This window comes from Condylostylus longicornis, unplaced genomic scaffold (assembly GCF_029603195.1).
Source record: "Condylostylus longicornis isolate FDR11 unplaced genomic scaffold, ASM2960319v2 ptg000013l, whole genome shotgun sequence".
Lineage (NCBI taxonomy): Eukaryota > Metazoa > Arthropoda > Insecta > Diptera > Dolichopodidae > Condylostylus > Condylostylus longicornis.
This window is the reverse complement of record NW_026577982.1, coordinates 5,003,642-5,021,736: the sequence shown is the minus strand read 5'-3', so window position 1 is coordinate 5,021,736 and position 18,095 is coordinate 5,003,642. Positions and strand designations below refer to the sequence as shown.

Genomic DNA, 18,095 nt, shown 5'->3' with positions numbered 1-18,095 from the left:
AATGTTATGTAAAAAAAAAAAAAAATATGTATGTATATTTCAAATTGTGTATTAAAATAAAAGCATTAAAAGAAACAAAATATACGGAATGATAATAGTTAGGCTCTTATAAGAATTACAATTAATTTTAAAATTAGGATATGCATTTTTAGTACTTTTGTAATTAGAAATTAAATTTCAAAAAAAAAATTTTGTGTTTTTCAAATATATTCAATTAAATTTGATAATTTTAAAATTTGTTAATAATATTAAAAAAACTCACAGTTTTAAATTAAGTAAGAATATGTTATTGTTGTGTGGCTATTTATACATTTAACAACATTATTTTTTTTTTTCATATAATTTTTTCTTATATTTCTTTTTTAATTTTATACACTTACCAATTAACAATCGTACATTAATTAACTAATAGACATTTATAATATTATTATTTTTATATTTTTCTGAAATTTATTATTCCCTTAATAATACAACCTTTACAACATATTGTATTGAAAATATATAATATTTATTTTACTAATTTCAATTTCTTATTTTTATAATAAAAATTTTTGTTGTTTAAAATTTAGTTACCAAATAAAAATTTTAAAGCTCAATGGAATTCTTAGTTTAACTTGGAATGGAAGTAATAATTTAGAGATTCCTTGATTTTCATCGAAAATTTATTTATTTAAAATTAATTCAAAATTAATATTTTTTTTTTTGAAAATATTTCAGATTTGAAACAAATAGAATTATTGTTTTTAATTATATTTTTAATTTGATCTTATAAAAATATTTATATTTAAATTCAATTGTGAAAAACAATTAAAATTTTATTTTCTATTTTAGCACAATTTAAAATTTATTTATTTTAGAATTTAGATTCAAATTTTGAGAATTCTTCTAAATATTGATGCGTAAGAGAATAATTAATATTCAACATCTTTTTCATAATACTTTTAAATTTTTAAGATTCATCTTGAAAATTTGAATTCGAAAATTGGTAAAATATTGTATTGTTTTACCTTACTTCACAATAAAATAATGAACGAACTTTAAATAATTCTTTACTTTTTATATACTTAATCCAGCTCGGAATGAATATTATTTTTTAAAAACTTTAATAATCCTTTCAAAATTATTTTATGTAAAATAATTTCTTTCATGCATAAACAGCCGTTTTTTAATTAAAATTTTTTGGTTTAAATTCTATAAATTTATGTATTGGACTAATGACTAAATTAATCCTAATTTAGTTTATTTAAACTTTGTACTTAAATTCAACAAACTATGTTTATTTCTATAGTTAGTATAATGTAGTTAGATGCTTTTTTTTTCTTTGTTTTTCATCATATTAGTATAATAATTGTTAATTGAGCTTAATTTCGAATTTAGCGCATATTTTAAATATGTGTTACAATATACTATTATTTATTTTTTACATATACATAATATGTTTTGATGTGTTCAAAAAAATTTCTTTTCAACTTTTTGAGAGTATAATATGAATTTTACATATCTGTTGGTAAAATATCTGGTATTAAATATTTACATAATTCCATTTCATTTGAACAAAAAATAACTTTTTTTGCTGTATTCTCATCTAACCATGATCTTATAACTGGCCATATTGTTGAAAATAATCCTGGTGAATTAATAACTAAACAATGACCCAATCTTTCCGGATAATGTTTACTTAATAACCATATTAAATTTTTAATCAATTGATAATCCATACAATTAATATTGAATTCAGTTAAATCAAATATAATGCAAAGATTATCAGTGACTTCTTCAAAACATTTATTGCATGCTTCTTCCAAACAATAAACAATAAATTTTGTTAATTCATCAATGTCTCGTTCAGAAGCATTATGATTTTTTGCTGGAATATATATTACCTAAAAAATAAATAATTAAATAAAAATTTTGTTTATAATTTAAGTAAGTAATAAGTATGGTTTTAGTTTATAATAGTAGTGTATGTTTTTGGTTTCAAAGTTTCTAATTTTACACAAAATTTATTTCAATATCAGATAAGTATTGTTAAATTTAAACAATTCAATTGAATAAACAAGTCCAAATCAATGTGCTTAAGTATTTACAATGTAATTCGAAATTTAAGAATAGATTTAAATTTAGTGAGACCTAAATATATTTATTAATTCACTTCCTTATATTACTATCGGATACATTGTAAAAAAAATAGTTAAATAACATTTGTGAGGGAAAATCAATGTGTGTTGAACAAATTATTTTGTATAAACAAAATTAAACATTAACAAAGGCTTTCTTTTTATTCATTCATTCGTAAAAAATTATTTTCGAACGCGATATAAGCATAAATCTATTATTAAATTTCGTTTTCAAGCTTACGAAGTTACAAATTTTTATCTGTATTTGGGGTTTTTTTAAAAAATTATTTATCAGAATATATTCGTAATAATATTCTAATTAATTATATTACTTATTTACTATAATCATTGTAATCTTTATGATAAATATCAATAATAATTATCTTGAATTGAAAATTGATTAAATAATAGGCGCGGTTGTATAAAATATTAACGACTTGTGTATATTAATCATATATAAATGTAATAAAATGACAAAAATATTTGTTAAAATGATAATAAATAAGATCCATTATTACACCTATGTGTTATCGGTACATTTTACATATTACTTACCGGTCTACCAGTACAATCTCTATGCCGTAATACTCTAGCTTTATTTTGATTATTTTTAACTGCATCAGAATCAGCTAAATTACTTACACCATAAGATTCACGCCATTTATTTGTTTTAAGTATTGCCTAAAAAAAAAAAAAAGAAAAATAAAATTATTTATTAAGTAAAGAAATTTATTTTTATAAATGAATTAAGACATTTTTTTCCAAATCATTCAATTTATTTGTTATTGTAGAAAATTTAAAATTTAAAATACCATAAAAGCAATCTTATTGTTTTATACCGGACAATAATATTTTTAGCTAGCAATTTATTATTTTATGATTCTTAATAGCTAGCTGAATAGGTAAGCAAAAGTACATATAAATTGTGTGTACATGTATTTATATATATTTAGATGGGTTGATTATACCCATTTACATACATATCTAGGAATTGTATTCAATTAATTTTGAAAATGAATGGATTGTAATTAATAACTTTTCGGAATATGTATATATTTTTATTTTATATAAATAATATGTACCTATACTTTAATATTATATAGAATTGAATTTTTTTTTTTTTTTTGTATTACCTGAAAAGCAGCGTCAACTGTTTTAAAAGCTCTCAAATATCGTTTAAGAGAATACTCATTATGATATTGTTTTGGATCTGCTTCCGATATTAGTCTCATACGTTCTTTTAAGTCTTTTAAATCGTCCGGATTTACATGTGGTAATTCATCTTGAGACATTTTTATATATTTATTATTAATATATTTAATTTCTTATATTTCCGGTTGTATTTAGTTTAAAGTGAGAATGATATATCAAAAATATACAAACTTTATGTAAATTATAAAATTATTGATTTTATACAATGTTTGTTTTTAAGTAAAAATTTTTTTTTGTTGTTTCCCTTTTAAGAAGCTTTAATAATTACAGGGTTAAAAAAAAATATTGGATATACTTAAGTAGTATTGTATTAGTGTAGTATGTTGTGTTGTAAATATATAGATAGATAGATTTTACAACACCTCCGCTTTTTTTTTTTTGCTTTTAAATCTTTTTTTCTTAATAAATTAACAATAAGTTCAAAAATAATGTGTACAATATAATATAAAGTGTATAAAGTGACACGAAAGCAAAAAAAAATTTTGAATTGGAAAAAACAAATAATTTTTATATTGTCTTATTAAATTTGTGATGAACAATGAATATTTGTCTCAAGTTTTGTACAAGTAAACTAGCTATTTAAATTCAATTAAAATCAATAAAATTATTTATTAAGTTAACAAACAAACACAGTTCCGATTTTATATTAATAAAAACAAAAATATAATTATTGTGAATATTTTACAAACTGATTAGATTAGATTTTTTTTTGTATATGTGTGAATTTTTTTGCCTTATTTTTCCTCCGAATAAAAATTTGAGAATTTTTTTTTTTATTTAATGAACGAAAATTGAATAACACAAACAGAAAAAAAAATATTAATAAGTTGTTGTTGTTTTTTTTTTTTTATTTTTTCTTTTTCAATAATAATTAACCACGATGTTATCAGTTGTCGCGGAAAGTATTTTACAAACAATCGTAAAACATTTTTATTCTGAATTTATTTTTGGTAGTTTTATAAATCCAATTATTAAAAAGCTTTCAAATTTGACATTAGAAAATTTGAGAGAGGATTTATTATACAGAATTTACAATAATAAAAATTGTAAATATCAATGGAAATCAGCTGTTGATGACAATTATTTTACAGAAATATCAAGAAGTTTGAAATGTTGTGGTATGTATGTGAAAGGAAAAAAAAAAATTTTTTTTTTTAGTTTTGAAAGTAACTGTTATAGCATTATTAGCCATTAAAGATTTTTAATTTTATTTTTATACTGTGAATTACGTGTATAGTTTGGTTAATTGAATTTTTTATATTGTGAATTTTATTTGCTATTTAAAAAAAAAAATCGTTCGTGTTGCAGCAACAGTTTGAGTCAATTAAAAAATTTCAATTAAATTCGCAGTTTCAATTGTAATTAAAATTTGCATTATTTTTAATTTTTTAATTTTAATTTTTAAAAAAAATTATAAATTTAAAATATATTCAGAAATAAGAATATTTGGCAATTTTTCTTAGTGCCAATGAGCAGTTGAATTTTTTGATTAAATAAATTTACAATAATTTTTGAAAATAATGACATTAAAACAGGTAAGCAATATTGAATAGGGATCAAAACAGTAAAATTTTTAGAAATTCAGTTTCAATTTTATCGTCATCTATCGGTACATGAAAGGAATTATAAAAAATAATATATGAAATATCTAATGAATAATGGGCTTCTTTAAAAATTCAAATCTAATATCAAATTAATTTATTTCGCAATACGAATTTTAATTGTTGGATAATGCTGAAATAGTGTTAGATGGACTTATCAGTTAATAAATTGGTCAGCGTCTTTCAAAAATATAGATATTTATTAGATTTTCAAGAAAGTTTTAAGAAAATTTTATAATTATAAAAAACTACTTTTATCTATAAGAATTAACTGAGTCTATTAAATGTGCGGCAAGAATAGTAAGGCATAGAATAATGTAGGTAGTTAAAAAGCTGGAATAAAATTAAATTATTACAGTATAGTAATATCTTAAATAGCTACATATGTACATTAAAATAATATTCAGTTTTGTCTTTATTTACTAAATAAATTCTAATAGTTATTCCTTGTTTATTTTTTTTTTTTTTTCAAAGATTTTGACTACAATATTGTAAAATTATTAAATTGGGTTAATGTATGCATGTATACAATGCTAATGAACTGAAAACGACCGCAGTCAAAATAGAATTGTCAAGAAAATTTAAAAAATAATATTAAAACGTGCATATAATTTGAATTCTAAATTAGTAATCTAAAAACAAAAAAAAATTAGAAACCTCAATATTTATTTTGTTATTTTTTTTCTATTTTAAAATTAGTTCAAGCGCAATCTAAATCAAAAATGACGACAAAATTATCATAAAATAAAATAATTATAGAAGTAAACATAGTTAATTATATGCATAGTTATTAATTTCGTTTTTAATTTCCCGTTTGTAATATTTAGGTATGTAATTTTACTTTAAATTCTATATAAATTAAAATTTTCTATTTGAATTCACTAGAATTGAAGAAAAAATGATGAAGTTTATGACCCAAAAATTGATTGTGACATTAACATGTACCCGCAAAAATTCCGATGTGGTCTTCCAACCAATTTGGAATCCAAATTCTTTTTCATTTCCAAATTTCAATCAAATTGCAATTGATTATTCCTTTTCGGACCCAGGAGTTTTAATAGGTGTGCAATTCTAATAAAGTTTCGTAGCAAAAATTATCCACCACATTAGGATTTGTTGAACAATAATGTATTTCACTATTTTCGCTAAGTTTAAAAGTGGCCTCTTTCGGACTATTTCTGATACTTCGGGCTAATTTTAAAAAAAAAAATTCGAAATGCAAACAACAAGCTAGAAATTCAAATATATTCAAATTTTTGCCCTAATTCTTATAAAACACCATTTTCCTTAATTCTTATAAACCATTATTTTCTAATATAACCTTAAAATAGGGTTGAACAACGCTCTTTTTATTCATGATAAAAATGCATTTCCTTTACATACAATATTCGAAAAGATAAAATGCACTTAATTCGAAAAAAACAAAAAATTTTAATAAAATTATAACAAAAGTTCTTTGATTCCCTGCAAAAAATTTTTTTAAATTTTTGCAAATGTTTAGTTAACGCAGAGCTTTCATATTAGAAAACCACAATTGTATTATTAGAACAAAAAAAAAACATTTTTTTTTTTATTTTTCATTAAAAAAAGAAATATTTGCAAATCTCAATTTTTCTTTCTTCACTACTTTCTTTTTGTTATCGAAAATGGCCTCATTAGATGCGAAATTAGAAGCGCATGCTCTTAATACAAATTTCGAATTATTACAATTCGAAGTCAGGAGTCGATCAATTGATTGGAAACGTTTAATAATACCATTAAAACCAAGAGATGAACAATCATGTAGATATCTTGGACCAAATTTTAATTATATGGGTGAACCGATACGTAATGCAGCTGGTCGTGGTAATCGTCCTGAAGTTCTTCTTTGCCATGATATGATGGGAAATTATTTGGAAGATAAGTAAGTGTCTACATCAATTTAGTTTTTCTAAAATTTGAATATAATGACCGGTTCATAAAAAATTAAAATTTTCTTATAAATTAAAAATTAATTAAATTTTTTTATTTCTTTTAATTAAGGCATTACAGAACATCGAAAAAATGGGATGATTATCGATTCTATCATTGGGCTGCAATCGATTATTTTAATTATTTTAGCCATGAGTATGTGACGATACCGCCCTGTGGTTGGATAAATGCAGCACATTTACATGGTGTCAAAGTTTTGGGTAAATCTTTTATTTCAAATTATTATTCGGAACTCTTATATTTTTAAAATTGAATTTTTATTCTTATTTAAAAATTTAAATTTCTATAGGGACATTTATAACGGAAGGGAATTCAGGAACACAAAAACTTCTATGGATTTTAGATCATCATCAGCGTATCAATGAAATTTGTGACGCTTTAGTTCGTTTATGTGAACATTTCTATTTTGAAGGATGGCTAATCAATATTGAATGTAATGTTCCAACGGATAAAGCTAATGATTTAATGTAAGGAACAATTAATGTTACTAAATTAAATTTCCCAAAACATTTCTATTAAAATATCTTATTTTTTTTAGATATTTCATTGAAACTTTACGATTTAAAGTTTCACAAAAAATTCCAAATGGTGCAGTGTTTTGGTATGATAGCGTATTACATAATGGATCATTAAGTTGGCAAAATGAAATCAATGATAAAAATGTACGATATTTTCATGTTTCGGATGGTATGCTTATCAATTATATGTGGAATGATAAAAGTTTAAATGATACAAAAACTTTGGTTCATGAAGAAAGGCAATCAATTTTTAAAGTATTTTTTGGTATTGATGTTTTTGGACGTGGACAAGTTGCAAAATTTCGTTGTCGTGAAACATTATCAAGAATTGCTAGAAATGAATTTTCTGTTGGTATATTTGCACCCGGTTGGACATTTGAAACATTACGTGATTATGGTTTTAATATTAAAAATCCAAATGGACAATATGATGTTAATGATGCATTCTTAAGACGTAATGAAAAATTTTGGTGGTTATTATGGGAATATTTTTGTACACATTCATATACTGAACAACCATTTTTTACGGATTTTTGTTTAGGTTCCGGCCATTATACATATAATCAAGGTAGTGTTGTATTAGGTTCATTTTTTAATTTAAATCGACAAAGTTTACAACCATCTGTACCATTATTTGAAATAGCTGAACGTTGTTATGATGATGCTGTATTTGGTGGTTGCTGTTTAAGAATTATGAAATCGGATGTTGTATTACGTTTATTTACAACAAATTTTAAAGTTAAGAAATTTTTTATATTTGCATATGCATATAAAGTACGTGAACTTGATGGTGAATTAGAATGTGTTCTTAGATTTTCAGATGATACAATTAATCCAAATAAAGATGGTTATATATATTGTGGTGATTATGGTAATTCATTGGGTATACAAAGATCAAAATGTTTTATAACATCAATTAAAAATAATTATTATGATGATCTATTAGAATTAATGGAAAATTCAAATACAGCAATAAGAATACCATTTGATTTATTAAATAATTGGAAAGTACGTTATTATGGTGTTACATTTGAAAGTGAAGTAAATGTTAAAGATATTGGTGTATTATATCGTAAGAAAACAAATAGTTATGGTGCTAGTGCATATTTGGGAGCTATTTATTTTAATAGTTTTTCATTGGGTGAAGGTGGTGGACCATACAATTTGGAAGGATCAAGTAATTGGGCAAGAATATCAAATCGTTTTGTTCTTAGAGATTAAAATAATAAACTAAAAACATATTGCACCCATACTTATAATGAGAACTTTTACATTTTAATTACTTATATTGTACTACTTTTTATAATAAATAATTATTACTATTTTAACTTCATTATTACTATACAATTTTTTTACAATACTAGCATTATTGTATTTGAAAATTAATATAATCAATTATCCTATTTTAAAAAGATTTATACAAATTTTTTAACAACTGCAACAATATTGTGAATAAGCAATAAAATTTTTTTATATTTGGAAAATAAATGAAAGCCTTTAAATATCAAGAATTGCTAGAAATAATATTTTTGTTATAATAATTAAAATATAAATGTATAATAAAGACTGGAAACATATTAAATTACCAGATTTTTGTTTTAAAAATTTTATGGCTTTTTTTAAAAATTAATAAATATAATATAATCATTATTACTTATTATTAAATAATTATACGTTTATAGAATTTATAATAATAAATATAAATGTGAGCTTGTAAGTGTTGTGATTAAAATTAAATATAAAAAATTTATATGACATTTTTATGAAACTTTTCAAAATATAACAAAATTTAATTAAATGTTTTCTACATACAATATTAAAATTTATTAAATTATTATTATTAATAATTGAAAAACTAAAATTTTTATCTTAATTACAATTATTATGAATAGAATTCATTCATGAACGAAATTTTTGAATTAAAAAATATTATTATATGTATATGTATTTTAAATATTTGTTATAAGTATAATAAATTTGATTAAATTTTAAAATTTTATATAAATGTTTATTATTAACAAATATGTTTTAATTATTAATTAATTATAATATTGTTTATGAAAAAAAACTTATATAAAATGTTAGAACAATTCATTTCAGAATTGATTTCAGAATTTTAATATTCTATAATATTATGTTAATTAGAAGATTTTCGATAATTCAAATGTATACACTTAAAGTTCTAACTTAAATTTTAAAAATCGTGTGTTGCATCAGTATACAGATCTATAGGGACTAATCAATTCAGTTTTTCAAATTTTTAGTATCTTACATATTTCTAAATGATTCTTTTTCAATTTTAAAATATTTTTGTATAACATTTAAGAAAAATCTTTAGAAATGTTTTAGAACTTTAAGCGTATGTTACAATTTTCAGATGTTCTTCTTTAATTCTAAAGATTTATCGAATATGCTATACTATTGCTATACTAATGTTCTATATTAAGAACTAAGTTAAAACTGAATTTTCGAAAATCCTCTTTAATTTCAATATAAGTAAATATTTTTGCTTACATATAAAATTTTGCATTGTATACAAAAAAAAAAAAGATTTTTTTCCTAAATTTAAAATTTGGCTTAATAAAAATTTTATAATAATAATAATTAAAATATTGATTTATATAACAATAAATAATTATGTTTTATTTAAAAGAAGAAAGATGCTCTTATTATTATAAATAACAATAATAATCGATAAAATAGAAAACTGAAATAGTTTTTTAATAAAATAACTACATGGTGCTCTAAATATCTGAAATAAATTTGGTTAATAATGAATGGAAATTTGAAAATGATGTTCTTAAATGAAATGGAAGGTGTTCTTGCACAGGGTTCAGTCACAATTTGGACACTTACACACTAATATTATCAAAATAACGTAACGCATTATGTAAATATTAAATTATAATTGAACTCTTAAATCTAAGAAATTATGAATTAATAGGATCCACATTTATTGTTCCTTAAATAGCAAATTATCTAATGTATACAATATAATTTTGTAAAACGATGTTAATATCCTTCTGAAAAAATTATTATTTTCGATTGCAAAGTTTGCACATCCATTAAATGTGCATAGTGTAATAGTTAGTAATAAAAAAAAACTACAGTAATTACATGTAATTGGAGCAATAATGTGACAAAAATTTGAATTAATTAAATTAAAGCAATAACCAATTATTAAATTTGTATAACAATTTCATTTTTCTATGTTATTTTTTCATACCACACCTAAAACCTACTTTAATCTTACCACAATAGGTACTGTCACAAAAATTAATCAATAATCGCGATATTAACATCGTACATCCATGAAAACAGAAAATATCGAAAATGGAAAGTTGCACTCTCTACACTTTCGCAACTTAATTCTTTATTTTTATCTTATTTATAACCTTCGCCATCTTATTTCCTTTCACTAGATGACACTCTACTATTACTTAAAAAATTGGAATTAATGTGATGAAGATGTACAGAATATTTTTTTTTTTTTTTCAACAATTAAATTTAAATATTCATTTATTTGATCTAGATTCATAATGTTTTGTAATTTTAACAATAAAATTGTGTGAAATCTAATCGTGTATTGCATATTTAAATAATGTTGTGTGTATAAAAAATTAAAAATATTCGCCCGGATATAAAGATTAGCCTTCATTGATTTAAAGTATAAATTGCATATGATTTTTAAATGTTTTTCTTCTTTTCTTGGCATTAGGTTCGGTTTTTCAAGTACAATTGTAGTTTTATATTTTTATTCTTGTAAAGATTTCAGAAAATTTAATTGAATTTTAAGTAATTGCATGCAAGTACAGTGAAACTCTCATTTTCTTAAACCATCTGCAATTTGAATTTCTCTTTAAATTAAAAATTATATAAGTCATAAACGTTTATTTGCAAAACGCCAATAAGTCAATCAAACAAGCTGTATTTTTTGCCCACATGTTCATACTGGAGACGATATATATGTCCGTCCGATCGCACGGTAACTCAAGAAAAAAAAATGAAATCGACACCAAACTTTCACAAGTTGTGTTTTTTGTGCCAACGACGGCTGCTATTGTAATTGAACCGATTTGGACAACGGGTTCGGGTAGATGTCATACAACTCCATATGAAAATTTGAAATATTTGGAAAAAATTAAAGCTAGATTCATGAAATTTGGCAAATTAATATCCGTGACCTTTCTATTGAGTGGTTTGACAAGTTCGAGTAATTGCAATTTAACAAATAAAGTTTAGTTCTGATTTTTTTTCTGAAACTTAGAGCACGTGTTTCCGTTTTATGTGCTGGCATATTTCGGTTTTGAAAAAATTTCCAAAGTAATTTAGAAATGTGCTTTACATTAATTCCTTGTTTAAAAAATCACGCTTGCGCTACAACGTTAAGAATTGTTTAAGTTTTGTGAGTTTATTATCTATTTTTTAAATTTGAATATTGAGCAGATCGTAGTGAGGTTATTATTAAAGATAACCGAATCAATAGCACTGCGTCTTTATTTATAAAAAAATCGAGATATGTACATATGTATTGTGCGAGTATTTTCATACTTGTGATTTTCAAAATGTTCTTCAACGCAATACTGCAATATATTTTCTTGCTATAACTGTCATTATTCCACTAAAAAAAAAGAAAATAAAAAACATTTTTAACAAAATATTATTTTTAACGCATAGTAAAATGCAAATGAACTTTTTATAGCATACAACAAATAAAACCTAATATGGGGAGATTAAAGAAAGAAAAAAAATTTGCCCCCAAAAACATACAATTTTTTTTTTATGTTTCTTAAATGATCAGCACGTGATTTTATTTGATTATTTTTAAAACCAAGTGACTTCAAATAAACACATTTACTTTAACACTATACGCGTGAGATTTTAATTTTTAGTGAGATTATTTTATTGAAAATGTGAGTAAAAGTTTCACAATTCGATTAAAAAGAATTAGTGAAGAAGAAGATAAGGAAATTGAAAAAAGAAATAAGAAAATTTTATAAAATAACTTGTTGATGCTTTCATCATATGTCATCATTAAAAATATTGTCATTTCCGTCGTCGACGACGCGCGTCTTCATATTGTATTGTGTAGTTTTTTATTTTTTTTTTGTTTTTGTTTGGTGTGGTATATGGATGTATGTATTTAAAAGAATTTCTCTTACATTGTACGTTTTAATAATAATGTAAAAAGTATTAATCGTATATTCGTATAACATATTACTTTGGTGTCCAATTGATTCATTAGCATTTTAAGAAAAAAAAAAAAAATTAAAAATAAATAAACTTTTAATTTTCACATATAAGGAATTTTTACATATATGTGCATATGTGTGTAAATATAACAAATGAAATGCGAGAAATTTCACTGTAAAATGTGCTTTGTAATGCGAAAATATTCCTTTAAGATTAATTTTATTAAGATGTTGTATGCGTATACACATAAGTATGTGAGGCATTTATTCAAAAATTTTAAGTAGATTTAAGATGAAATAGAGATTTTATTTGTTTTTTAGGGCAAATAAAAGTCAGGGTGTTGAGAATTATACATTCAGTCTTCCGTCTATAACTATATACCAGGACATTTTTAGTGACATTTTAAAACAATCAAAACAAAAAAGTTTCAAAATGCCACAACCGGTATACTGATTATTGACGGAGCGTAGACAGAAGAGTTACACCGAAGTCTGCACAATGTTTATCCCTTTATTTTCTGAACAAAACTTAAATCACAAAGCAGATTTTTGATTTGATAATTTTATCTATGATATTTTCAGGTTAAAAGCTTAAAAGGGTGCTAATTCATGCAATTAAAGAATTTCTTTAATTTAAAAATACAATGCAGTTCAAGTTAAGTAACTTGGCGCAATATTGTATATAAATACTACTTGCTATATAAAATAATGAGTAGTTACTCCTATTAAAAGACGTGATTTCAAAGTCAGTTTGTGGCTTTTTCTGTATAACCTCAACACGAAATATTATTCAACATTCATGGGCAATTTTCCTCCAATAATTTTAATGTACTATTTAAATTAAATTTAGTATACTTTTAATAAATTTATTTCATTAATATACAATTTAACGAAAACAGTTATAATTAATTAATATTTAATTTATTTTGATCTTATAAGGAAATGATCATTAAAGTAATTATTAAATAAGATTAAAGTAACACGAAAGCATTCTTAATTCATATTTAAATGCAAAATAATTAAAGGTTACGTCTTTGCAGTGCGCAGAATAAACGTAATTAAATATGTAGCTACATATGTACACACGTAGGTTTAAAAATGTGATCTACATATTTTAAAAAAAATTGTAAAAAATTAATTGTTTATTTTTAAATTATGAGAATATTTTCCCACGCTATTCAAATTACGATCATATACAAAATATTCTTATTGAACCGCATAAATTTAAAATAAGTTCAAATTTTCAAAATGCTATGCAGGCGTAGGTTGAAAGCGATTAAAAAAATCTAAATGAAAACGACATTTTTTTTTTGCTTTATAGAAATTGAAAGTTAATAAAATTTGCAATTTTATAAAAATAAAAAATAATAGGCAAATTTTCAATTTTAGTGAATTTTAAATTGTTAGTGAAACAAAAATTTTTTATCTTTAACTTTCAATCACAATTCCTTTCTGTCACACTGCAAAATTCTTAACTGCGGTCATTTGTTTTATTTTCTGTAATTGAATTGTCATGTGGTTGTTTACGTTATCGATATTACGTACAAGTATACATAGGTCCGCAAGTGAAATTTTACTTTCCCGATTTTAGGAGCCTGGAATTGAATTGCAAATTGTGTAAAAAAATGAGTGTTCGTCATCATATTTAAATATGACATTTGTGCAATTTATAAAAGTAACAAAAATGAATTGTGTTTTACACCATCATATTAATCTGCGCCTTTTCGGGTCAGTGACAAGAATTTGACAGTCTTTAATGTCGTTCAGTCCGTATTGTCGTTGTAGCATACCGAATTTAACTTGCACCCTAATGTCGTTTTGTTAACATATTGAGCTATTTCAAGGTGAACTATAATTTTTGAGCGTAAACATGTGCAACGTTCTTATCTACTGACTAGTACCGCCAACATCAGCAAATTGACTACTGCTACCGCCAACATCAAATATTTGATATTTAATAAATAAATTTGCAAAGTTCAAAAATTAAAATATTTATTGATAGAGAGAAAATTTTGTAACCTTTAAAATTTTGGTGTGTTCAGGTGCAATTATTTATCTTTTATCTTTAAGACTTTTACAATAAACTAAAAATCTGATTAAAATAATGAAAATTTTTCCTCCGTGCTACGAACAAACACTTAGGTATACATATAGAAACAAACATTTACAACGAATACAATCGTGAATGTACGAGTGAGAGAAAGATTTATAGAGATATTGTGGTCGAACCTCTTTGAGATTTACATCATCTTTTACCATCATATTTAAAAAAAATTATAGTTTAAGAAATGAAATTTTTTTTTTTAAATTTCGAATTTTTATTGGAATTCCTAAAGTGAAAGAGAAATTCTTATACATTTTTTATTTTGTTTTTTTTTTTATTATTATTAATAATTCGGAATATAAAATTGTTTTTTTTTTCGGAAAAGGTTTATATTTATTTTTAGATTTTTGTTATTTTGACCTTTTATGAAATTGGTTTTATATTTAGGAAAAAACAAGTTGAAAATGAGTAAAAGCAAAAAATTAAAATAAAAATAATGTTATCACTGTTGGAGTGGAACTGAAGAATTATTAAAAGCAAATAAGGCAAGTTATAAAAATAGAAAATGTGACAATGCAACTTTGAAATATGGAACACAAAATATTTAGCTGAAAAGTGAAATTTCTTTATCAAGAGTGTTGAGTTGATACGAAAATCTTTTTTCTATATTTGTGTGTATTGCCGTCAAAACTATCACACAATAAAAGCAGTTTTTAATTTTGAGCTCTTCTTTGTACTGTAAGATGCTTTTTTTCGAAAATACTTTAAGTGAGGGAAATGTCCTAGATTGTAGATTACTGAAGAGAGCTATAAGCAAAGGAATTCCTCTCTCCTGACCACAAGTTCTAAGTAATTACTCGGAGATATCGCTCAGGTGGTCAGACGTGAGCTTCCAAGTAATGAGAAAACCCTGCCCAAATCATTCACACCTTTTGACAGCCAGCGCAGAACAGTCACACAAAATATGTGTAGCCGTCCCTTCATCGTTCTGGCAGAATTTACACAATTAGGAGCGCGATTTGCAGAGTTTGTGAATGCGATATTTTAATGGAACCAGATAATGCCCAGAGAGAGCAGCAATGTTATTTTAAAATGGTTGGAAATGTTCGAGCAGTTAGAAGCTAAACCAAATTTTATTATACAATTTGGCGACTTGTATAAACAAAATAATAGAGGCTCGAAATAAAGAAAGTTCGGATATGAATATGAGAACGTTAACCAATAATATAAGTTCGATTAAAAGAAAACTCGAAAATTCAATTTATTGCAGATTCGAATAAGTATATGTATATCGACTACGTACCTGAGGATAGAAGGACTATATGTATGTGTATTCACATACATATTTACGGTAATAGCTATGAAAAATTTGTTATAATGATTTTTTTTTTTATTTTCAACGTTAAAAACATTCAAGAATTTCAATATCTTAAACTATACTGTAATAGTATAACGGTGTTTTATTGGTATTAGAAATTGGAAAGAATCTATAAATTTTAACAGAAATAGGAGGAGAGAATAATTTTTTTTATATACATAGGTATAATAAAATTTAAGTGGAACAATATTAAATGATTGATTTAGTTAAAATTTATAATCGAGACTAAAAATCAAGAAAGTAGGTACAAAAATAATAATAAAAAATACCCAGGAGAGGCAAAGTCATATAAATTATACGCAGGTGGTAATGCTCATATGTTATCATATAAACACATTCTTATATATGTATTAATAAATAGTTCTCTAGAACGTTTGAAGTAACGTATATTTGAAAAATAAAAAAAAATCCAAAACGAAAGCATATTAATTTTCAAGTTAACAATTTATCACTTAAAATTTATTTATTCAAATCGAGAAAATTGAGGAAATTTTATTGCACGATTAATTTTTAAATTAAACCAGGATATATGTACCCAAACAAATGGACCTGTTTTTTTTTCCACTTTTTAATATCAAACCATTATATTGTAGTGTAGATGGCATCCTATTACACTGTCAAATTTTCCCTCCTTTCCTTAACAAATTCTACTTATCCCCGTTCTCAAACATTATTGCAACGAGGGTTTTGAATCACTAGGAACCAAAAAAAAGATCCCGCCATTGAATTGTAGGAAAAATATTTTTGCAGGTATTTCAAAAAATATATTTAAATACTTTAAACCTGTTTTCTGGCTAGACTAGAAGATATAGAGCGATTCTAAGTGTTTTTCGTGATTACTACAAACTCACAGATTCCGCCAATATATGATATTAAGCAGTAGTAAAAATGTGTATGTTTGGAGATATTTGAAAAAATCCATTTAAAAACCTTATTTATGCAAATTTAAAAGCTGTGGAATTTAGAAAGAAAAACAAAAAATAATTTATGAAATTTTCTTACTGTAGCACACCCTAAAACACCTTATACAAAATACCGGTATAATTTGAAAACGTTCATTAATTAAATGTATGAATATTGCAACGATATACTCTTTTTTTTTTAGAATTAATAACTTTCTATAAAAACTTCTCGTTAGAATGAGGGCGGTAATATTATGTCAATGACAAACAGTTAATTTACAATAATATACAGAGAGAGAGAGAGAGAATGAGAGATACAAATCTCTATAATTAATTCATAACAAGACACCAATTATGTAGGCACATAGTATTTTTTAAACAGTTTTACGATATTTTTAATTTATATAGTTAAATTTTAATTGTAACACTAGAAAACGTATAATTTTATATATAATATTGTGGATAATGTCAACATTTATATTTAAAATATTGCCATTATATTGTGATGTAATCGATAAATATAAAAAATGCAACTTATGAGCGCTCTTGTACATTTCAGTTTTTCCATTTTTCACTCTCTAATACTCTTTATAGTTTATAAAACTTCTTTTATGCCTATACTGCTGCATAAATAGTTACATAATCTCTACATACATTCATTTTTCAAAAAGAAACTAGATTTTTGCGAAAACTAGTCAATAAAATTATAGAAAAAAAACGAAAAAAAATAGAGTTAATCATGTCCACTCTGTGATACCCGTGCGAATTTACTATCCTAAGGGCGAACAAATAGCCGACTATATGGGACTGACTCTGACTTAAATTACACTGATTTTGTTTTATAAACGATTTAATATAATTTACGTTCGCACGGAAATAGGAGCTGCCGCATTACCATATCAATTTAAGATATGACCAAACAACTATTGAAGTTGTATGGCAAGCTCTACAAGGAATTAAGACAAATTATTTGGTGAGCTCAGCTACATTAATTTTTAAGTTATCGTTTGGATGGACGGACTACCGGACAGACAGACGGACATGGTTAAATCAGCTCAGAATTCGACATTAATATTTATACTAGATCAAAACATATACTTGTCTATATCTTAGACCATTATTTCTAAGTGTTACAAATGGTATGGCAAGTTTAGATTATC

The 18,095-nt window shown here is 23.8% G+C and overlaps 2 protein-coding genes across 2 annotated transcripts; one reads left to right on the top strand and one right to left on the bottom strand.

The window, feature by feature from the left end:
* Positions 1-1,425: 1,425 nt before the first annotated feature.
* Positions 1,426-3,718, bottom strand: LOC129605255 (uncharacterized). Its single transcript, XM_055514898.1, has 3 exons — positions 3,251-3,718; positions 2,673-2,798; positions 1,426-1,883 (listed from the first exon to the last, which is right to left on the bottom strand). Exons 1-3 carry the CDS (start codon positions 3,407-3,409, stop codon positions 1,494-1,496), a joined length of 675 nt encoding a protein of 224 aa, XP_055370873.1. The 5' UTR covers positions 3,410-3,718; the 3' UTR covers positions 1,426-1,493.
* Positions 3,719-3,913: 195 nt separating this feature from the next.
* Positions 3,914-8,909, top strand: LOC129605254 (cytosolic endo-beta-N-acetylglucosaminidase). The gene is made up of 5 exons (XM_055514897.1): positions 3,914-4,447; positions 6,590-6,833; positions 6,953-7,101; positions 7,191-7,368; positions 7,440-8,909. Exons 1-5 carry the CDS (start codon positions 4,210-4,212, stop codon positions 8,638-8,640), a joined length of 2,010 nt encoding a protein of 669 aa, XP_055370872.1. The 5' UTR covers positions 3,914-4,209; the 3' UTR covers positions 8,641-8,909.
* The last annotated feature ends 9,186 nt before the right edge of the window (positions 8,910-18,095 follow it).

What these genes read in the sequence shown, in the direction of transcription:
- LOC129605255 (XM_055514898.1), bottom strand. Translation starts at nt 3,409, where the DNA reads ATGTCTCAAGATGAATTACCACATGTAAATCCGGACGATTTAAAAGAC. An exon ending in CAGTTGACGCTGCTTTTCAG is followed by an intron (nt 2,799 to 3,250) that starts GTAATACAAAAA and finishes TTTTTTTTTTAG; the next exon opens with GCAATACTTAAAACAAATAA. An exon ending in GAGATTGTACTGGTAGACCG is followed by an intron (nt 1,884 to 2,672) that starts GTAAGTAATATG and finishes TTTATTTTTTAG; the next exon opens with GTAATATATATTCCAGCAAA.
- LOC129605254 (XM_055514897.1), top strand. Translation starts at nt 4,210, where the DNA reads ATGTTATCAGTTGTCGCGGAAAGTATTTTACAAACAATCGTAAAACAT. An exon ending in AAGAAGTTTGAAATGTTGTG is followed by an intron (nt 4,448 to 6,589) that starts GTATGTATGTGA and finishes TGGCCTCATTAG; the next exon opens with ATGCGAAATTAGAAGCGCAT. An exon ending in GGAAATTATTTGGAAGATAA is followed by an intron (nt 6,834 to 6,952) that starts GTAAGTGTCTAC and finishes CTTTTAATTAAG; the next exon opens with GCATTACAGAACATCGAAAA.